Source organism: Equus caballus, chromosome 31, assembly GCF_041296265.1.
Source record: "Equus caballus isolate H_3958 breed thoroughbred chromosome 31, TB-T2T, whole genome shotgun sequence".
NCBI classification, from domain to species: domain Eukaryota; kingdom Metazoa; phylum Chordata; class Mammalia; order Perissodactyla; family Equidae; genus Equus; species Equus caballus.
The window spans coordinates 1,919,373-1,942,556 of record NC_091714.1 but is presented as its reverse complement, the minus strand read 5'-3'; the positions used below and the strand labels follow the sequence as shown (position 1 = coordinate 1,942,556).

The window sequence follows — 23,184 nt, the reverse complement described above, 5'->3', positions numbered from 1 at the left end:
TTAACTATTCCAAGCACACTTTCAAGCCTGTGAATCTCTTTGTTGGGAGTAGTGAAAAAAAATGTTGAAAATGTAGAAATATGAAAGTAAACGTGTAAAATATGTAAATATAGAGAAGAGAGAACAATGAGAGTACGTAAGAGTAGCTGTTATTTTCTAACTTAAGATTGGAAAGTTTTGTACATTTTCCTTAGAGCCTTTATTCGAGAATGGATGGTTACCCGTCGTCTCCCACATGGACTTTTTGAATTATGGACAGGGTGAGCCTCAGAAGGTCTCCACAATGATGTGCATCTCTCTGCGGGGGTGGGGGGTGGGGAGGTGGCCTCCTGATTCTGAGGAGCCTTTATCTTGAAGAGGACACTCAAACTCAATTCCTAGTTGGAGCATGATTTATAAAGATATACTTTATTTGCCTTTTATAAGCTGCAGATATTTATGGATCGTAAAATAAACGTACCCAAAGAAACTTCTCTAAATATCTATTTAATTATTTTTTATGTCTAAACTGCACAGAGAGTTAAAACCTAAGGGAAAAGGGGAGTGTTAGATTTCGCGATGGACATAGAATGCTTTGAGGAGGAAATGAAGGGCTCGGGACCCACCAGCTATTAGTTCCTTCTGTGGCTGGAGGAATCCACGGTGTGAGCTACTCTGTGAGAGTGGATCTGGGGACTGAATTGGAGCCCACGTTCTGCTAAGAGCATTCTCTGTGTGCTTGTTGTGTTCAAGAGGCCCAGCTTAACCCAGATGTAAGCACCTTCCCAGAGCACTGTGCCCTCCCTCTAAATCCATGATTTCTCCTGAACCTGTTTCTCACTGGTTCTGCATCGCCGCATCCAGAGCAGCGACCAGAATCTGGCAGATGCTCAGTAAACATTTATCTTTGGGTACACTACGGCGCCCTCCTCCCCTACCTGGGTTACAGTTCTTGAGCTCAGTCCTGTCTTCGATTTTCCACTTAATCCCTGTGTGACTTGGACCTCTATTTATCTTCCTTCTTCCCCCCTTCTCTCTTGTCTTCTGTCTTCTCTCTCTTCCTCCCTCCCTCCCTTCTTCCTTCTTTCCTCCCTCCCATCAGTTCTTCCTTTCTTTCTCTCCTTTTATAGCATTGATGTGATGATCAATTTTGCCAGATCACCCTGAAGTGGAAGCATGGGGGTGCTATGAAGGTGTGTGTTAGTGAAGTGCGTACAACACCGGGTCCCCTGATCCCCTCTGTGTAAGCCCCGGGACACCTAGTGGGGTGCTGTGGATCCAGCATCCCTGGGACTTGCTTTTTGAACAAAGTTTAAGGAAAGTCTGTTCTTGGGAAACGACATATAAGCTCAATTTTTAATAAATGAGAATTTGGGACTTCGAAAGAGCAGATTATTTTGGCTGGATGTGGAAAATGTGAGATTACAGTCCTTTTTAGCTGGTGGCAATGGCAGTGTCCTGATTTAGTGTAGACTTTCAAATTCGGCAAAGGTCAATAAGCCAAAAGGGCAAAATATGTGACCCCACATTCGTGGGGTTTGGTTTAAGAATGTCTCTGCTCTGTGCGTTTTTCTCTCTGTGTCTCAAGATGCCGTTTATTCTGACAGTAGTATTATTTGGCTGCTCTAGATATTTTCTTCTTTTCTCTGCTAGATTGTTGTGTTTTAAACTGTAAGAGCGAGTATTGAAGCAATTTTATTTCTCATTTCTGTACGTGATCAGCTAAATGAATGGGTTATAATTTGAATAAACGACTCCATCAGGTCACTTACATTTGAAATCAATAAATATGATCCTCTATTCGTGTTTTGCTGCCCAGAATCCCCGGTCCTCACCTGTTGGGCATTGCTCAGACCACATTTATGTATCGATGTTGGCTAACATGCGTCCAGAAATGAGGATTATCATCATACAGTGCCTTCTCATGATAACAGTACGAGGGAACTGCCCTCACTGAACTTCTCTTTCTGGGTATTGGATTCCCAATTGGTGTCAATACTGAGGACACCAGTTGACAGGGAGGAAGCAGAAGTTAGTTATGAATGGAGATGAGTTGTGTGATGTGGTTGGAATAGCAGCCTGAAAGTGTATCCATTTGTAGTTGACAGAAAAAGGAAAAGAAGAAACTAGATAAGTAAACTTGCTGAAATCAGTCATTTCTATACAACAAGCTTCTGTTGTTTAAAATAAGGACATTTCCTAGAAAGTGCAGAACGTGCTGATTTGAAAGGGTGACAAGTTAATCTTGTAAGGTGCCCCAGTATAAACTAGGTTGCCGAGCGCCCTGGTGCACGGGGACGTCCCGAGGCTGCGTCTCTGGAACCAGCTCAGCCTCTTCGTTGCGTGGAGAAGCAGCCGTGACCGAAAATGGGAAGGGCTTTGGGGAGCAGGGCACGCTTAGTGTGGGTTAAAACCAGGGTTAGAACCCAAGTGTTTTCACAGAAATCTAATAGGATGTCAAGTATTTTACTTGGATGCTGAAGATAAATGGGATCCGGCGAGCATCTTCAAGCTAAGCTGGAAGCTTTATTTTGCAACGGATTTGTAAACAAATTGGTGTAGTCATTCTTCGTCTAGCTTTGAAAAGGACAGTCTGGCTCCCTCTCTTCCTACAAATCTTCCTTTAATTGGCTGTTGGTTCTCTATGGACGGCAGAAGGAGCCTCACCCTGGCCCTGCCTTCCTCCTGTGGGGCCGTCCCCTCATGGTGGGTGGGTATCTTCCCTGACCTAGGACGTCTGAGCTCCATTCTGTGTCCAACTGGAGAGCAGACTTGTGGGTGGAACCGTCCCCAAATAAACAGTGACTTTGTTACATCGCGGAACCCACAGGCTGTGGTTGTAACAACACAAGATTTATGGAAGCTGTTGAGCCGCTCAGTGCAGGATGCTGTGCAGGACGAACGGGAGGCAAGCTGCTGCCACCAGCCAGGGCTCTGCAGCTTCCGCAGCTCGTGGGGTGTCCCTGTCAGCACGTGGCTGCCCCGTCCCGAGGGTGAAGGACTCGCTGCACTCAAACCCAGGACCCAGGATGGCTCTGGTGCCCAGGAGGCGGGGTCTGGAGCACAGCCCCTGGGAAAGACAGAGCCTTCTGCCGTCATCAGCACCCCAAAGCGGTCCCCACGGGATGGGGTGACTGGGGGAGGGGCTGATTGTTCTTTGTGCTTCCTGGTGCGACAAACCCTGGCTGTTTGGGTGGGTTCCCTTGTACCTCAAGGCATGCTGTTTCTCTTGTACATTTGCAAGACCTGATCCATTTCACGGTGACGAGATTTTGATTTCACGGTACTTCTGTCATTTCTCATGTAATGAAAATTCGCTTCTTAATAATGAGTTCTTTATTTTCCTTTCTTCTGATTTCTTCTCATCTCAAGTTTTTATTTGAATTCTTTCCTCAGAAATAGCTTTGAGGTACAATCACCTGTCGTGCAGGGGCAAACATTAAACCAGGATGAATATGGCAAGGGGTCTCCTCTTCCCATTAGGAGGGTGCTCAAAACTGTTCATGGAATAATGCGACACCAGCTAAGAAAGAGAGAAGGAAACAGGGTCCAGGTTCCTTTCTTGGTCCTCATTTCCAACACCTCCAACCTTAAGTCTGCTCCTGCCCCCAACCCTTGATGCACAGGGACTGTTTTCCCAGAATGTTCATCATGATTATGCCACCACACTCCCTGTTTATTCTCCCAACTTATTTGGAAATGACACAGGCTATTCCCATCTCGTTAGTAGTTATCTGTGAAACTCCAACAGACGTACTTCTCCAAGTCGGAAGTCAATCAGTGTCTCTGTCGTCCTGTCGAGGGGTGCAAGGATACCTGGATGTGCACACTCCAGCCGCTGGATTGTTCACAACTGGATCCCAACACCTTCGCCTGTGACTCAGCGAACATTTGTTGAGCCAGTGAAACGCTATGACCCGAAGTTCCCAATGGCAAGTGGACTTGGTGTGTGTAATCATGGTTATTCAAACCCCAGTTTACGTGTCCATAAAGCGTGGGATGGAGATTGCCTTGAGGCCGGGCTTGGAGAAGGGGCATCTGTGTCTTTCTGAGCCCAAATCATTTTTTCCTTTCCTTTACTCAAAATCAAGTTTAATCTTTGCAAGTAAAAATGAAAGTTATTAGTATCTTTTTAATCTGAAGTGCCACTCAACTGTGAAATAAAATCCTTAGCAGAAAGATCTGTGCATTCCAGTCTGTAATTTATACCGCAACAAACAAATACAATACAGGATTGATTTCATATTGCTGCTTCTAGGAGTAAACTTACGTTAATTTCGTTTTCTTTTTGCATTAAAGACTTCTAAAGCTTTTATATGCCGTTAGTCTTGCGTTTCATGAGGAATATATATTATTTTCTAATTAAGTATATTGTGTTGCTTTACCTCATTTGGGGGGATGGGCCTAGCTATATCCCCATTGAAGTCAAACTAACCACACAAAATATAAGTATCATTCTTTCTTCGAGCTGCTCGGTATTAAGAATTATTTAACAGGCTAAGCCTTTTCCCAGATGCTCATGTTTTTCTTCATCTACAGCACGTTCTTCTATGAGTGTCTCTGTGGAACAGCAGGTCTCTGGGCATTGGGGCCAGGGGTGTGCATACCCTTGGGACATACCTGCCCGTTGGCACCTGTCAGCGGCTGGAGATGTTCTCCTGGAGTCAGCCGGCCAAGCAGGGCTTCCCTGGACGTGGAATCTAGAGCCATTTTCTGACTTGCCTGTTGTTTTTCTGTCCTCTTAGCATTGCCTTGATGAAAGCCGCCAGAGCCAGAGTGTGGGCAGGGCTGCAGGGGTCCCCCAGATGTCACCCATCGATGATCCAAGACACCTGCAGCCTCCCATCTTCTCTTTCTTCCCAGGGGAACAGTTAACGAGATAATTATTTTTTCTTGAAAAGTAACGTTCTCCCAATGGTTGTGTTTTTGTTTTCCTTATGGATTATAATCTACTTTTTCAGTTGTATTCAAAGGAGAATAACAGCTCTTTCGCTGTCAGCTTCCTCTCTCTCGCCCCCGTAAGGATTCACATCTGTTTTCTGATTTGTGTGTTTAATGAAGTGGAAACCGGCGTAAATGGATCCCTGCTATAGGCAACAAACATGTACTTGAATAATAATAACAAAAAACTCAAGTATCAAAAAGAAATTTATGAAAACCAGAGAGTCTTTAACTGTGTAGACATGTTGGACTGTGAATGACGTGGCTGCCGTAACACAGGACCGCCGTATAGTCCACGCCGAATATTCTTACTGCTTCTCCAGGTCAGAGAAGACATGCCTGGTGCTGCATGCCCTCACCTCGTTATCCCGAAACGCGGTGGGAAGAGTGTTTCGGGCGTGGAGGGCGAAGAGGAGTTAGGGAATGCTGGGTGGGTGTGAGTAAGAGGGGAAAGATGGAGCTGGTAACTAAATGATGTCTTGTGGGTAAAATATATTGTAGAATGTTAAGCTTCATATAAACTCAGTTACTCGTGACCCTGTGCATCCTCTGGACTCCAGCTTACCTGGCTGGGACTCCAGCCCGTCATTCTCCAGCACTGGGACTTTGCAATGTTTCAAGTGCCTCATATGTAGGATATGACAGTTATCTACCTACCTAGAATTTCTGCTTTGAAGATCAAGGAGATAAGAAAGCCCGTGAATCTCTCAGTCTCCTGTAATAATTCAATAGGTCTTAGATACTGCAATTTACAGTAACCATGGTTTACAATCAATATATATAGTAATGTGCTTGCGAGGGTTTCAGTGAGTTCATTAATATCAAGGTACCCCAACTGACTAATTTTCAAATATGAAAACAATTCTTTCCATTACAGAGAAAAATCTGTTATATGCTGTGAGTTCTGTGAAATATGAAAAAATGCACATACTTCTTTTTTTTCAGGTTGTCCTGGTGCCAAAAAGAATGAGTTTCTAACGAGCATTCTGGACGCGCTGTCTACCGACATGGTCCACGCTGTTTCTGATCCCTCTTCCTCGGGGAGGTATGTTGCATTTGACTAAAGAGCAAGGAGCTGGAAGAAGCTCCAGTAATTCAAGGAGCTCTGAAAAGCTAGAAGTCAAAGTCTAGTCGCTAGATCTTCGAGACCTGGTCAGCTCATCTGGACACTCCAGGGCTTACGCGAAAGGAGTCCTCCCCCAAAACATGACGTGGCTCCTGCGCTTAGGGTCCATTTGATTAGCAGATTTTCCCTGTCACTCGATTAAATCACTGCAGAGGTTTCCACAATGGGAAGGGCCCCAGAACATGGGATTTCCTGTGATTCCATCAGGCAGTGATGAGGAGGGTGGGAGGGAAGAGAGAAACAGAAAGGGAACCCCTAGTTCAGATGGCTTTATGCTTTGGGATTGCTTTTAGATCTATTGACTGGATTTTAAATACTTTGAATTAAAATATTCGATTTCAAATTTTCAACATACAATTTACTTCTTGTAAAATACGCACAGCATAACATTTACCATCTACTTTCAAGGGTCAATTCAGTGGCATTAATGAAACTGACGCTGTTGAGAATACGATATCTGAAACCCTGGAAACATTCTCTGAGTGTGTGGTGGGCACACCACGCTTCTGGGTCTGAGGCTTTGAGATTTCACGGCTTCCTCAGAGAGTTCTGTACATTCCTGAAGCTCTTCTCTGTCTTTGCAGCTAAGTGCCAGCATCATGAGGGCAGCTCCCAGTGTTTAATGGAGATGACGTTTCAGGCATTGGATCCCCCTGAGAATTAGCAATAATTTATCTCTTTATTTTAAAGGGCTTTCTCTCATGGAGAAACTGTCTTTATTTCCTTAGAACATTGACTTTCCTCCTCTGCTGCCCCCGAACCCTTGAGTACCTCATCTCTTCCAGATGCCCTAAAGCTTTATGATCTCCTTAGCTAGAGGGCTCTCCTCTCTTTGTCTCTTTACTCAAGAATGAGATTAGCAAAGACAAAAAAGGAAACAAAAAATGACAATGCCAATGGAAAATTACTATCAGGTAGTAAATTAAACTTGATAAAGCAAAAAACTCAACTGAATTTTAAATTGACATCTTATATTCTTGGAAAGATTGCTTTTATCTGAAAAATCAAAATTGAAAGCAGTCGAGGATTACTATGTGAGAAGCTCCTCTGAAAGTTTGAAAAAAATTCAGTAGCATCAGAGCTCCCTAATTCCTGTCAACTTCCGGTATCTCACTCATTCTCTTCACACTCATGGAACATAGGCTCATCCTCACCAGGGCATGTAGAGACCAACAACCAACGAAGGGAGGATGGGCAAATACTTGAACACGCTGTCTTTCATCTTTGTCTTAGTGAGAAGGCAAAATTTTAACCGCTGGGACAGTTTCAAAGATCTGACTCAAATCCAGGCTTTCTAGAAGAGGTTTTATTTATTTTTATCTTAAAATATCAAACTTTTTTTTAATCCAAGGGCGAATGTCTAGTTACCACTCTAAGGTACATTTCTATTTGCCTCTTTCAGTAGACCTATGGCATAAATGACATGCCAATGAATCACACTTAAAGGAGTAGAGAACCTCGAGATCCCAGTGTTTTGTAGGTGGGCATGGATGTCTGAGCTGACCTATGAAACCCACAGAGCATAGAATTTGGAACAAGGAAGCTTTTGTCCCCAAGGACTTGGCCAATGCCAAGTGCATAATTGGCATGCACAAATTCACTTGTCAATTGCAATTTTGAAGCCAACTTGAAAAACTTTTCCTAAATCCCTTCTTCTAAATTATTTTAGAAAATTGCTCTATTGAATGGCAAATCCATGCAGGCTTAGGCATCAGGACCGTCAAGAATGTTGGCATTGAGGGAGTCACTTTGTAGAGGGACAAGGGCAGCAGAGAGGCAGCTAGGTGGCTGGGTGTTCCTCATGACCTTGTATGTCCTTCCAGGCTTTCAGAACCTGACCCCAGCCACACACTGGAGGAGAGAGTGGTCCACTGGTACTTCAAACTGCTTGATAAAAACTCCAGCGGGGATATCGGCAAAAAGGAGATCAAGCCCTTCAAGAGATTCCTTCGGAAAAAATCCAAACCCAAAAAGTGCGTGAAGAAGTTTGTGGAGTACTGTGACGTGAATAACGACAAATCCATCTCTGTCCAGGAGCTGATGGGGTGCCTGGGCGTGACAAAAGAGGAAGGTAAAGCAAACACCAGGAAGCGTCATAGTAAGAGCCTTTTCTGTTCTTTCACACTGAGCGGTGTGTCAGTCTTGACGCCTGTTTCATTGACTTCTTGAAGTGTAGATGGTCCTTGTGGTCTGAGGGTGAAGGAAAAAAGCAGTGCGCCATTTAATTGTCGGTCATCTGTCCCCAGAAATAAAAATAGACCGTCAGTAACCCAGTGAGAAGGAAATCAGTAAAAGGGGAGATGCTGAGTGTTGTCTGAAGACAAGTCTATTGTTCCAACCGTGGTGGCTGAATTTCCAAACATGTTCTGCCTTCCAAGGTTGGAAGTGCAAATCTGGGAACCGTTGGGAATATCTTGATAACCCTGCATGTGGACTCCAACCAAATACTCATGCCAGTTTATAGGCAATTGAATAACTCCTGTTATCCAAACCAGTGATTTCGATGGTTGAGAAACTGTTTTAGCTGTTTTGCCAGTTGAGTACATTTTTTATGTGGGCCTAGCCTAACTAACCAACTGTTACAGAAAGAGAAAATCCTCCGATAGCTGTATCCCAACTGTTTTCAGCAGGCAACATGCATGGACAAGCCCGCCTGTGGGCCGCAGGTGGATGCTGGAAAAGCCACTTCACTTGGTGGGGGTCTTGGCTTCCTTGATTGTACAATGCGAGTGCTGGAGAGGTTTGCACAGGAATCTCATTGCCCTGTTGTTTTATGATTCTATTTTTCTATTATCAACTTCGGGAACACATTAGAAAAAGAAGACAAGTTTGAGAGTAGAGTCTAGAGCACGAGGATATTGTGTTCTTGATGACCCTCCTCAACTGTGAGACATGGAACGCCATCGGCAGCCCTGATTGTGGGTTTCTGGAAGGTGACTGCACTCTATCTTATGTGTTTCTGTGTCCCAGGACTTGTCTTAGAGTCATTCAACATTGTTCAACTGAACTGGGTGCCAGGCTAGGCTGTGTCATGGTGAAACATTTCTTGCTAATTTCTCTGTGAGAAGTTAATCCTGGAAAAATTAAGCTTTGTTTTGAAGACGTTTGTATAGAGTCTTCAAAGCTAACTGCACTTCTTTTGTCCTGAAAATGTCTGGACTGGAGACCCATGTCAAAATATGGGGCTGCCCCACTTTGCTCACCGTGTAGGGTGATAAGGACACCTCACTGGCTGGGGCAACTCTTCACCTTTGTCCTGCATGTGGGTGTGTCCTTTCTGCTCTTTGTTGGGGGCCAGACTTCGAGATCCGACATTGTGGGAGACATTCTATGCGGTGATGTGGGTGTGCTTCAGGGTGTCTGTAGGAAGATAGGGAGGAGCTACCCTTCCATGAGAGGAAGAGCACAGAAAATGACCGGCCAGTCCAGACCACACACGGACACATGCCGATTCTGACTCCATGCTGTGGAATAGTAACACGACCCAGCTACACAGCCCCAAATGGCTGGGGACCTTCCTTTAACCATCCGGCCTCGACGTTCCATGGCTCCTCTTATTTTCACAGCCATGCAGGTGGTGGGTTTGGCAGGACAGACACAGTCATTGCTTTCACTTATAGACGAGGACACACAAGTGCGCTGTGGGGTTTCCAATGTCCTACAGCTGGGTCCTGGGGATTCCTTCTGAGTCCTCCCCCGACAACAACTGAAGCAGCAAGGACTAGACCATTAGGAATTGTCACTGCCCAGACTGTGCTTTCTGTCGGGCTCCTTAATCCATACCAGACTGCCTCTGCAACCATCTTGGTGGGCAGTAGGATGAAAAACTAAAAATGCCCCTTCCAGGCAACTGCCCCAGGCTCCCACCTCTCCAATCTTCCTTTGTTCAAGGTGCCTGCTCAGGGTCAGTTTCTTGCATCTCCCTTCTGCTGCCATCTGATGCTACCTGTCACTCCTTGGTCCTGGAGAGCTGTCCTCATCTTGTCCCTCGCTTTTCTTTGACTCTGGTCCCCCTAGGGTCCCAGGAAACTAGTGACCCATTGCAATTTTAGGCAGAAGGCCCGGCACTTGGAGCAACTCTCTGGCCTTCAGGGATCAGCATGGAGCGAGTGGAGAGCAGGTGGCCACCAGCCCCCGGCAGCTGGAGGGACAGACGGCTGTGGCTCTCTCCACCCTGTGGCTCTGACAGTTCCACGGGGAGGGAGATGGACATCCACCCCTTAATTTGTTTCAGCTGTTGCCTGATTGGCACGGTGTCACCCTACTGCACCAGCTGCTCAGAGGCTGTGGGTGGCCTTTCTTCCGTTATGGAAACCATCCTCCGAGTTTCTAAAAAAATGCAGTTCTTGTGGTTATAATGAGCAAATTAATTGCAGGCGCAATGCAGCGTAGCATCTGTTCATTTTAAGCTTTTAATTGTCATCCCTTTCTGGACGGCGCAGGCTGGTCTGTTGTTTGCAAGGACTCCTCCTCTTGCCAGTTGTCCGGTGGCCTGAGAAGCACCTGAGTCCCTGAGGAGCCCCAGCCTCATGCTTGGGGGTCATACAGTGGGATGCCCCTCGCTAGCGGCACATTCCTGTCTGCAAATTTCTTAAATTCAAGCAAAGTAAATGTAGATGCTTTGCAGGGGAGGGAGGGCGGACGAGGTCCAGCACTTGGTGGGTTTTCGTAGAGAGCAATTGACCCCAGAGCTGCCATGAGTGTGGGGACTTTTGAAATAGAGCTGAGATCCCCTCAAATAGTGTCAAGATGGATTCTGCTGCAGTCCAGAAATTATCCTGCTAAGGACAGCACCACCCGACCCAACTAGGATTTCCTCCAGAGAAGTGCATGTTCTCCCATCGTTCTCCATGGCACGGTCCATGGTGTAGGCCATCATCTCCAGAAGCATTAGTCATGGAGTTTCTGTGGGTTTGTCTGAACATCAGGACTTGGTGCACTTTGGTACAAGGTAATCCATGCGAATCCCTGCAGGGAACTGAACGCATCAGGAATTGTGCTCTCTCGCTGGCTTGTGAAGATGTTCTGAGCTTCAGCACAATGTACAGATCAGCAAAAGACAGACATAAACATATCACTCACGGTCCATTACAGGACTTCTGATTCGGTGGGGAATGGAGTCCTTGGTCGTGTTCTGGACTTGCCTTGTTTTTAGGGTGATATTAATCTTTCATTCATGCAACAAAAATGTTGAGTATCTACTGTGAATTAAGGGATGGAGATAGGAGCCAAGTCTCTGAGGTTTCACGGTTTTTAGGGAAGAAAGGAAAGTACTATAATGCAATGTAGGAAAGGAATGGTGGTTTGTGCAAATTGCTGTTTGTGTATTGAGGAGAGGGACCAAGCTCTGAGGGGTCCAGGAAGCATGTCCGCAGGTGTGATATCTGAGTACAGGTTCGGCAGCCAACAGGGAGGAAGAGAAACACTCCAGATATTGTGACAAGTATTGAAGACACTGTGGTGCCTCAGTCCTCTTGGGCATCTCAGCATGAAAGTTTCAACAGCGCTGGGTCGGAGACAGCGGCCTGAGCTTTAACTGCATGACATCCCAGAGGACAGTCTCATTTGGAGGAGCCCATATAACCATAAGAAAGAGCTTCTTCTCAAGGATCCCATAAGTAGCTCCACTGAGGTTGCCTTGTGTGGAAAGAACAATAAAGGAAGTTGTCTTCCTGGAAATGCTGATGATTCTTGTTCTGCTCTGGGGAGGGGCCACCATAGATTTCAAAAAGTTTTTCCATCACCTTGAGGCACCAGGAGCTGAAATGAAGCCAGCACCTCCAGGGTCACATTCCTGGCCACCTACCCTTGGTGTTAACTGGAAATAATCTCAAAATCCCACCACTCTGTAAACACCAGCATTGGCTCTCTGAGTTGGTTCAAGTGGCTTAGTTGATTATATGTCTTATTGTTTTAAAACACAATACATTAATAGAAATGTGAAGTATACTAAGGACAACAGACCCGGAGGCAACTGGCGTTGAGAAGATTGTTCATTACGCACAGTTCTCAAGAGGAGGGGTCTCAGCATCCCAGGCAGGGCCACACGGAGAAGCACCAGGGTTGGTCAGGAGGTAGAGGAAGCTGGGGAAACATGAGCAATAGCCTCTGTTGTGGTTTCCAGGGAAGGAAACAGCTAGGCAGGGTCATCAGGATTAGAACTGGCTAATTTGAATAACTTCAGCAGGCTGTGGGGTGGAGGGTCTGCCCCTAGTTGGCTGGGACCTGGCCCTGGGCTGATTAGGGCGGGTGAACAGTGGTCCAGAGTGTGAGAGCCCCATAGAGGAGGTGGTTGGACTGTGGGCTCTGCATTGGTTGGTTTGTATTTAAAAAACACATTCCTGGGTGAGTTTTTACTATCTCCAGGGTTGGGCTAAATCTGGGAGAGACAGTCTCTCCAAGACCAACAAAGCCCCAGATGTCAAAGCATCAAATACAGAAAATAAAAACATACTTGATGTATCTACTCTCAAGAGAACTGGCCCATTGAGTGGACTCAGACAGAATAATACAGGCTCTTTCTTGGACAAGTTGAATTCCTCAGACAATTATGCTGGAGGCCTTTTGGCAATCTCCCGTACACAAATGTCGTGAAAAACAGAGCCTGATGTGTCTCAGTTATATTGTCTTATTTGCAACCAAGAAGATAACATATGATTCCCCACCCCACAAAAAAAGCTAAAATTTGGTAAAAGAAGCAATTTGCTCAAAAATGAGCAGTGGGGATTTAGATCCATGATTACTTGATTTTGCAACCCTTTCATTTTCCTTGCAGAAGTTTCCTAAGTTTTTTCTTACTATTTTTTAAAATTTTATTATCGCTTATTTTTTCCTACCCCATGTAGCTTGAAATAGTGAGAAGTCAGAAAAACCTTCCTATTCAGGAGGGGTTAGTTGGGACATTCTAAATATCCAATCCATTACTCTTTTTTTTTTTTTTCTGCTTTATCTCCCCAAACCCCCCCTGTACACAGTTGTATATCCTAGTTGCATGTCCTTCCAGTTGTGGGATGTGGGACGCCACCTCAACGTGGCCTGACGAGCGGCACCATGTCCGTGCCCAGGATCCGAACCTTGGGCCGCTGCAGTGGAGCGCGCAAACTTAACCACTCAGCCACGGAGGCTGCCCCCCATTACTCTTTTTTTTCTTTAGTTTTGCTCACTTTTCACCAATATATTATTTTATTCTAAAAAATATGAGAACTCAAATAAAGAACATAAATAACATATGACCCTTTATTCTTAGACATAATAAGACTTAGATCCGCATCTTTCCAAAAATATTTCTATGCATATATACACACTTTCACATATACGTGCTACAACTTTTCCCTACAAAGTGGGATCATAACATGTATACTTTCTAAACTACTCACACTTATTTTAAGCAATTACACAGATTTTGCATTTAAATGATTGCAACTAACACATTTTATTGGAAAGCTTGTTTGGCTCTAAATTTTCACTATTCCCCAAAACACAGGAAAGAAGTAATTATCTGAAAATGATTGAGAAATGATAAAGCCAAGAAAGGAAATATTTCTGAAGAATTCGGGAAAAAATTCGTAAGAGATTACATCATGCCCTCAGGATTCTCCAAAATGACCATTACACAGAAACTCAGCAATTAGGAAACATGCATTTTTGACCAAATCATCTTTTTCAACCAAATTGCCATGCTAGCTATGTTTCTTTCAGTCCTGTTGCCTCACAGTCAGAACGTTGTTTGCGGGTCACCTGGAAGCAATCAGTGTCACTTGATAGCCATGATGTAAATCCTTCCCACCATTCCTGACCTAACGTTATGTTAGGTGATTGTTAAATACAGTCCTTTTCTCTCTTTTACACTTCACAGGAAAGTATTTTATTGGTGTGGCGTTGCTTCATATTTATTTCCATAATGTACATTATGCTCCATTAAAATTAATTAACACGATAATTTTCCTGTGCTTATGCTTATGTATTTTAAATAGTGTTTTCCCTACTGTAGCTTGAATGGAATATTCCATCAGATGACATTAATGAAATTCATATTCTTTGCATCTATACAGCAAGGTTTTTCTTTTCTTACACTTAAGAATATTAATTTTTTCTTACAGTAACTTACCTTTAATCTGTGGCTACCTCTAATTAACAGGAAGATCAACACTTACCATATAAGAAACAAAAAAAAACACCCACCTGGCAATAGTTGAATGGCTAAATTGGTTTAGAATAGATTCAAAGTATTGCTCTGATATTCTTTAAATTCGAACCAATGACCCAAAAGCCTACTTTTTCTCTAACGTAGTCATTTCAGGCAAAGCAGAGTGGAGAATGGCAGCAATTATCTCAACACTTAGACCATTAAAACCTACAATTGAAAAAAACAGTTGATTTAGCTACCTTTTATTTAGTATTTTTGAAATTTACTGAACACATTCGCGCTTCGACTTTTCAAGCTGTCTTTCTGTTTGCTTTTATAGAGCGAGAGAAGATAGAGTTTGGAAACAGAATAATTTGACTCTTTACTCAGAATTTGTGTTAGCGAGTAGGTAGAAATCAACCATTAGTCGAGGCATTTGGGATGAAGAATGCTGCCCTCCATCTATGGATTTGTTCAAAAGCTATTATCGAGTGCTCCCTGTTCTAAACAGTGGCAAATGACAGTAAATAAAACAGAAAAATTCACGCCCTTTTAGAGCTTACTTTTGATGTGGAAGCAATAAATAAGATAAATAAAAAAATCGTAGTTTAATGGGTGATGGGTTCTAAGGAAGTGTAGGGGTGAGGGAGAGGAGGGCTGGAATTTTAGATGGAGGGGTGGGGCAGGAGAGGCATCTTCTCGAGGTGAGGAAGTCGAGACTCGAAGGAGGCACAGGAGGGAGCCAAGGAGATGCTGAGTGGGGAGCAGCCTGCCAAGGGGACAGTAGGACACTGAGGGAGGTACCCAGTGATGCCCGGGAGTGGCGAGATGTCAGGATGTCTGGGAGGAGGGAGCAGGTTGGGAAAGGCGAGGAAGTCAGAGTGCACGCAGCCCTGAGGTTGTCAAGGAGAGTTCGCTCCGAACAAGAGGCTCAAGGTTTGAGCAGGAATGATGTGTTCTGACTCATCTGAAAAGGACACGCACGTGGTTGCTGAGCTGATGTACATTACGGATGTGAGGTGCTGAAGCAAGGAGCGTGGTGAGAGATAACTGCAGGGTCCATGCGAGAAAGGATGAAGGTGGGGGCCAGGGTGGAGCAGTGGTGGGAAGTGTTTGGACTCTGGATAGATTTTGAAGGTAAAGCCAAAGGATTGCTGGCAGATCAGATGGGGGATATAGGAGAATCCAGGAGTGATGGGTGACCCTGGTCTTTTGCCCGGGGCAGCTCAAGCGTTGTGAAGACTGGAGAGGAAGTGGCTTTGAGGGGAAGATTAGGAGTCCAGTTTGGCTCTGTGTCCTCTGACTTGCCTCCTAAAAACCAAATGGGGATAATGCAATTGCATCTTGGAATCTAGATTGAGGAAAGAGGTCCAAACTGGAGGTTCTGGAGACACATACCGTGGGGGTAGTCAGGAAATCGATATTATTTAAAACCGCGAGGCTAGCTGGGACCACCAGTGAGGGGTTGTGGATGGGAAGGACAGAGGCCTGAATCCGCTGAGGATGGTGGTTTTCACCGGGCAAGGAGGTAAGGAAGAGCTAGCTGGGAAGACCCAGGGGAGGCTGCTGGAAGGCAAGAGGAAAACCAGGAGTATGGAAGGTCATCCTAGAAGCCAGTGAGCAAGGGAGGAGTGACCGCTGTCAGGTGCAGAGGGATGCCCCCGGGATGCAGGAAAGAGCAGGCAGTGGGGACCCTATCGGAGCAGTTTCCATGGAGGGTGGGGAGGAAGCACCATGTGGGAGGAAGGAAGCAGGGATGCTGGTGGCAATGTCTGAGCATCCCGCCCTGCCCTCCACCATATGCCATGTGCCGAAGCCACAGGACCAACAGTACATCTCGCATCTCTCTTGAGATTCACCTCTTCCTGAGCATTTGGGAAAAACTATTTGGAAGCAAACACGTTAATTTCTCATGATTTAAATATAAAGAATTTCAAAGAACAGGCCAACACTATTCCAAGACTCCCAGCGACGTGAAGCCACTGTCTCCCAGGGAGAGTTTGAGAAACACGGGGAAGAAAGGGCCCCACGGTTAATGGACATCCCTCTGGTATCTTGGTAAAACAAATCAGCCTTCTAAAGTCAGCTAGAGCATTTGTGTTGTTAGGGAATGTTTCCATCGTGACTTTATAATCTGCTACTCGTAATCGATGCCTGATACCTGTGTGTTTTCTCACGTAAACAAGTTTCTAAGGTGATGACACTTTCCTGAGATGCTATTTGTCCCTTCCTGAAAAAACTACATTGAGCCTGTCACTAAAGGAAGACTATTTGGTTTTTAATAATCTCTCTCTCTCTTTTTTTTCCTGTTAGCCCCCAGAGGCAATCCTGAAAGCACTTCCAATAGACAGGTGAGTATGTCTCTGGTTTAGTGTTCCGAATTTGCTGGTTTAATCGCAGGGCAATAGACATGCGGGGTTCTGTAGATTTGGAAAATAAAGTACCATCCAGGAAAAGAAGTGAATCAGGAGAGAATGTATCGTGTTTGCACCCCTGGGAGGCCGGAAAGAGCCTTGCAAGATTCTATCAGAAATCACCCATCGGTTTGCTGAATCCTCAACTGAAAGATTTTGCTTTGCTTTTTGTGTGTGTGTGTGTGCTATTTATTTTATTATTTTTAGAAAAATTTCCCAGTCCCCTTGTTTTGTGGAAATGGTTGTTTTAAGCAATTCTCTGGGATTTGGTATTTTTTCCTTACCTCTTGTGGAGGAGATAGCAGAGAAAGGAGACCCTCTTGGCCTCCAAGTGAATATGCTCTTTTCATCTAAGGATCCCAATAGACAAATGTTCGGCTCCAAAAGAAGTTCCCAGTTTCCTGCTGGGCGTTTATAGACGGATTTCTGTGTTTCTGAGTCTGTATCTCCACACGTGTAGTTAGAGGAGACCATTGTGGTAACTCTCTCCAGCATCCCAGGCCACAACCTATCCAAAGACTATTTTCCAGAAGATAAACGTGAGCAGGTTAATCTCTCCCTCCCTCAAAGCCGGGGCAAAATCCTCCTGGTTTTTTTTTTTTTTTTTTTTTTTGGTGAGGAAGATTCACCCTGAGCTAACATCTGTGCCAATCTTGCTTTACTCATTGTACGTGAGATGCTTCCACAGTGTGGCTGATGAGCAGAGTAGGTCCATGCTGGGGATCTGAACCCTCAAATCTGGGCTGCTGAAGCAGAGCACGCGGTACTTTAACTACTGGGCTGGTCCTCAAACCCTCCTTTCTTCAATTTATTATTTACTTTGGCTTCACCTGTTAGATGTCAGGTCGACATTTCCTGAGGGCAGCCCCTGTATTTGTTGTGGGTTTTCAGTGGAGACCTCCAACGCACACCTTGGATGTAATTTAAAACTGTTTCATTAGGAAAGATGTGCGATACGGTCTTCTTTGTTTAGCAAATGTTTATGGTTTTAACTTCTTAAATCCCACCGCAAATCACTTGCACTTTAGAGCAGGGCTGGTCTGAAAGCAATTACCCTCGCTGAGCGCCAGAGGGTTGTTTTCATTAGACGGGATGATGATTGGCGCACGTGTGCTGCACTCAATCTTAAATAAACTCAGTTCAAAACAGGAGCCTCACTCTTCAGCTTTTTCCCGGAAAAAGAAACTAAATCAGTTTCTCCGGCTCTCTTGACGGTGTCTGAATGGAGAAACTGGCGTCCATGCCGTGATTTCAGTGGCTGTCACTGCAAACTATGGTCCTGGAGGAGGTCCTAATGTGTACGCCAGCTGGGGCTTGCACGTGATGCAATAATGGAAGACCATAAATATTTCTTTGAAGAATAAAATAGTACCAAGCATCAAAATCTTTCACTATATGAATAAGCACAGATGAGAAATATTAAACGAAGGGAAGATAAGAGGATGCACAAAACTCACATTTAATAAAAAAGGGAACTGCCTTGGGAGTAGCCCGGTGGTGCAGTGGTGAAGTTTGCACATTCTGCTTTGGTGGCTGGGGGTTCCCGGGTTCACATCCCAGGTGCGGATGTGGCACTGCTTGGCAAGCCGTGCTGTGGCAGGTGTCCCACATATAAAGTAGAGGAAGATGGGCATGGATGTTAGCTCAGGGCCAGTCTTCCTTAGCAAAAAAAGAGGAGGATTGGCAGCAGATGTTAGCTAAAGGCTATTTTTCCTCAAAAAGAAAAAAGTGAGCCATCTTCCTTGGTCTCTTCTCTACTTTCCATCGCGATTCAGAAGAGATCAGAGCCGCACTATCAAGCTGGTGTTGATGTAGTTACGTTAGTCCCATCGTCTCCTCCAACAGTTCTCACTAGCTTTAGTAACCGGTGAAATAGATTGATGGCTCATCTTTCTCCATAACTTATTAAAACCAAACTTCTGATTAGCTCAATGCAGGAGACACATTTTCCTCTCTTCTCACCACCTGCTCATATATTTATCGGGCGAATAAAAGTCAACCCAGAAACTCCCTAAATGTTAAAATTTGATTATTTAAAATAGTGAAACAGAAGCAGGAAGCAACTTACACTGGTCAGAACTGGTACACTTGGAAAAATAAATCTAGAAGATTGCATATTGCTTTTCATGTTCATTCTAAATTATTTTTAAGTGGCTGCAGGGTGCAAAATTCCAGTGTTTTAGTAAACTAACTTTTCAGGTTGCATTTCTTCTTAGAGAGGTAAAGAGTCGTTGGAAAGGATGAAAAGAAAAATTTAAAAATAGCAAGTATGCCTTTATCAACTTTGAAGCATAAATGAGATCACGAGAACTATGTTTGTATAATAAATCTAAAGTGATAGGAGATTCTGCAGAACATTTAATGTATTTCATCTACTCACAATATATGAAGTGACTGCGAGTTTTCTCAACCAATACATTTTTCCCGATATTTTAGGTTATTTGGAGGGAGGAAAGTACTAGAAGTTAAGAATGTTTTCATTGCTTTTGATTTATCCTCACACCCCAGATGATCACCCTAACGCTAGTTCTTTTCACATCTCTTTTAAAATATTGCTTTTCTTCTTCTTGTTACCAGATAGGCTGGTTTCATTCCTAGATGGCGAGCCTTAGTCTTCAGACATGCGAGATGCCAACTTCGCAATATAATATCTCTTTTTTCTTGTCTTTTTTTTTCAGCCAAGGAAGCAAGGATAAGTGGCTCCCGCATCGGAGGCGGTTCCTAGACACGTGGGAGACTCCCTCCCCAAAAAAGCAATTAAAAAACAAAACCAAAAACACATAGTATTTGCACTTTGTACTTTAAATGTAAATTCACTTTGTAGAAACGAGATATTTAAACAGACTGCTTTAATCTGTGAAAATGGAAGGGCTGGCTTCAGAAAATTAATCACATACAATGTATGTGTCTTCTTTTGACCTTCAAAATCTGTCCTTGGTGGAGATGTATCTTGAAAGGATTTAAGCTTCATTTCCTCATCCTACACGTGTTAACATAGAAACCTTAACCCGGGGCACTTTGGTTCCAATCCTCTGCTTTTTTTTCCTGACCATGCAGTCACCTCTTGTCACACCAAGTCTGCTTCCTTTGGAATCTACTGTACTTGCAGTGTTGCTGAATTTGTGTGGGAAGCTTTCTGAGCCCATAGACGTTAGTAATCTACAGCTGTCTGCATCACGCAGTTAACCAGTGCATGGATTTGTTTGTTTCTTGGATTTTCTGTTAGTTTGTTTTGCTTTCCAGAGATCTCGCTCACGCATTGAGTTACGCAACCACTAAAGCCATCCTTACAGCTAGTGCCTTGGTAGAAAAGACTATTTTTCAAACTATCTTTGATGTGCCTGCTTTCCCGTTTCAAGCTTCTGTTTGAACTTTTCCTTGAGCTCACATTAATCGTGCAGGAAGATGCTAGAGAATTGTACCTGCTGTCCTGAGGCAGCGTCAAGGGGCTCGTTGTTCAGAAAAGTAAATTTAATCATGGCCTGGCCAAGCCAGCTAGACACACTTGTCTGCTCTGTTTTTCCTCTTACACCTGGCCGTTACCTGTCCTGCTGTGGTCCACCTGGGGCCCACTGGAAGGTAAAATTATTACCTGAACAAATTAGGAACAGTCTCCCTAAAAAAGCCACGGCTGGGATAAGCTGTGGCCCGCATGTTGGTGTCGGCAGTCAGGGAGAGTGGCTCCAGCTCCCGTGTTTTCTCTTCACTCTTTTCCGAATGCCTCCAGGCACAGGACTTGCCAATGGGAAATTCATCTGAGTGGTACTTGTGAGAGAAGGTCAGGAACTGAATGCCCACGCTGTGAGCCACAGAACCGGCTCGATGTGCAACCAGCTGACACTCTCAGAGCTGGACCCAGACACCAGCGAGAGCCCACTGGCTCTGCCGAGCCATTTGGAGGACGGTCCCAGAGCTGTGTGTGGCGACTTGTGATGCTATCTCAGCTCCGACTTTTGGTTGGAAAAAGAAATCTTCATGGCCCCAAATCCCCAGCACGTGTCATGTAAAATGATCTCTGTGAAAAGGCATGAAGACATTTTACGAGGCTTCTTACTTATTTAAACTGTGCGAAAGTAAACACCGAATCTTGGGAGCCGCGGAACCAGCTCAAGGGTGTGTCACCATTGTTTAAAAAACAGTTATGATGCTGAACTTATTGGATAATCTTTTATATTTCTGAACTTTGAATTTAATCATTTTTCTTAGATTAAAATAAAATATGCTATCAAAACCGTGCTTAGTGCTTTCTTTCCAGCGAAGTACAGAGTTTTATAAGTGCTTAATTTTAAGGGTGTCTACCATCAGAGAGGCAAGGCAATAATGTTCTGGGTCAGAATGAATTTGAGTCCTGACTCTGCCGCTTTTGGCTCTGTGACTTTGGACAAGTTGCTTCACCTTTTAGTGCTTCCGATTCCTGCTCTGGAAAACAAGGATGATGGTGGTATGCAGATCTAGGGTGAAGATTATACGAGTTAATATACGTCAAGTGCTTAGGGCCTGGCACAAAGGGCTTAGTATTTGCCCTTATTACATGAAACAGTCATTCACTGACTAATTAATAACTGTGAATACTTCTCATGGTACCAGATGCTATGGCAGACTATAGAGGAAACAAAAGAGGTTCTTGTTTTGATTAAAGCTAATTCTATCCACTAAGTCACACAACTAGAAACCGTAGGTATGCCACTTCTCTTTTCCTCGGCCCCAATCTCCATACCCAGCCTCCTGTCCTTGGTTAGGCCCTCATTATATTTTGCTAGGACCATTGCAATAGCTTCTTAATCGGTCAGGCTTCCTCCGGGATCTTCTACTGTCTTCTCGTAAATCCCCTCCTGCACAATTTTTTCTTTACTCAGAAAGCAGTGATCTTTGTAAAACTCGGTCTTGGCATTCAATTGTGCAGTAAAGATGCTACTGGAAATGGCGTTAGGAGAAAGGCAGCTGTCTGGAAACACTCCCATAGAGAGTGAGGCTTGGACTGGGTTCTGGAGCAGGTAGGAGAGGACAAGGTGTCAAGGAGGCTGAAAGAGCTGGAACAAAGGCAGGGGAGCAGGAGGGGCAGGGCGGAGGCGGCGAGGCAGGGAGCCAATGTGCCTGGGCTGCAGCACAGGTGTTTCTTATTGAAAGTATTAAGATTTGAAATCTAAAGGAGAAATTTGTTTCCCTTACGTACCTGGTGCAGCTGTTTTTAGTGATAGATGCCTCCCTCCCCGAACTCTCCTCCTCCCCCCTTCATATTTAAAAAGGCTCTCCTTCATCCTTGTCAAAAATCTCCAAGCTGGAGATCTTTTAAAAGTATACTGACCAACTCATAAATCATGCCTGTGAACGTCACACCTGGAATTTTTTTTAAGTTAGCAAGATGAAAAGTGTCGGCTTTTTTGGAATCAAGGTACAGAAATGACTGACATAATCATAACCTGCCAAGGAGACAAAAAAGTCATGAAAACAATAAAGCTACTGCAGAAAGAAAGTAAGAATGTAGTCAGGGGCATGTGATGATGATGAGAGAAATGGTGGTGAAGATGATGATGATGGCAATGGTGATGGTGCTGATGGGGATGATGGGGATGATGGGGATGATGGTGGTAGGGATGTTGATGATAGCAATGGTGATGGTGATGATGATGACGCTGATGGTTGTAGTGATGATGGTGATGATGCTAATGGTGGTGATGAGGATGGTGGTGGTGATAATGATGATGGTGATGATGGTTTTCTCCCTAATCACACCACACTACTATAGACAAAAATTTGAAAAGCATTTTTGACTAATTAGATGTTTAGCCATTTTTAGGATTTCTTCATTCTAAAAAGTTGTTTTAGCCATCTTTTACTGCAACGCTCTGAACAAGCTACCCCAAAACTTCATGGCTTAAAATAACCCTTGTCATTTCTCGTTCATGCTCTTTGCATCAGCTGGGGTTGGCCAGTCTTGTCTTGGTTCAGCTTGACTTGCCTCGGTGCCTCAGCTGGGCACAGGTCTGCTCCAGCCCCTCATCCCGCTGGGACTAGTATGCCATCAGGGCGTGTTCTCCACATGGCTATGACTGAAGCACAGGGTGACAGGCCTAATTTCACATGCACATTTCAAGCCTCAGCAGCTGACCTGTCTGCTCACATCTACTGACCAGAGCCCATCACTTGGTTCAGAGCGAGTCACGGGGTGGGGAGAGGCATGCGCCTCCCTGAGGCCATGGCAGGCTGTGGATACAGAATGCTACTTACAGTAAGGAGGACTCACCCTCTGAAGTGCAATCTAGCACACAAGTGCACACTGAACCTCCTGCTCCCGAAGCTCCATCTTTAGCTCCATCACAGCTTGAATGGGTAGGAAGAGGATACTGGTCAGTGTGCAGCATTGGATGTAGAGGAAGCAAGAACGACATGGTAAAAATCAAATGGAACTTGGGCTTCACCATTTATCAACAGCGTGACCTGCTTGGTAGAAAACAGGCATTCAGTTGATGGCATTATGAACTCAAGTGTGTGTATCGGGACTGTTTCGTATCAAGTGGTTCTGAATCTTCCTCTTACAAGTGTGTAGAGGACAGGGAAACGGGGATCCCGAACCCTGAACGATATATATCAGGCTAAAC

At 44.5% G+C, this 23,184-nt stretch overlaps 1 protein-coding gene across 4 annotated transcripts in view; it reads left to right on the top strand.

Moving 5' to 3' along the window:
* SMOC2 (SPARC related modular calcium binding 2) overlaps positions 1-20,816 on the top strand; it is a 172,551-nt gene extending 151,735 nt beyond the window's left edge. For 2 of the 4 annotated variants that reach the window (XM_023633139.2, XM_023633140.2), the window contains exons 10-13: positions 5,866-5,965; positions 7,870-8,144; positions 16,485-16,522; positions 19,264-20,816. In XM_023633139.2, coding sequence (XP_023488907.1) covers positions 5,866-5,965; positions 7,870-8,144; positions 16,485-16,522; positions 19,264-19,281 — 431 coding nt within the window. In that variant the 3' untranslated portion in view covers positions 19,282-20,816. The remainder of the gene's footprint in view (positions 1-5,865; positions 5,966-7,869; positions 8,145-16,484; positions 16,523-19,263) is intronic. The other 2 variants (XM_070256347.1, XM_070256346.1) reach the window with 1 other exon arrangement.
* The last annotated feature ends 2,368 nt before the right edge of the window (positions 20,817-23,184 follow it).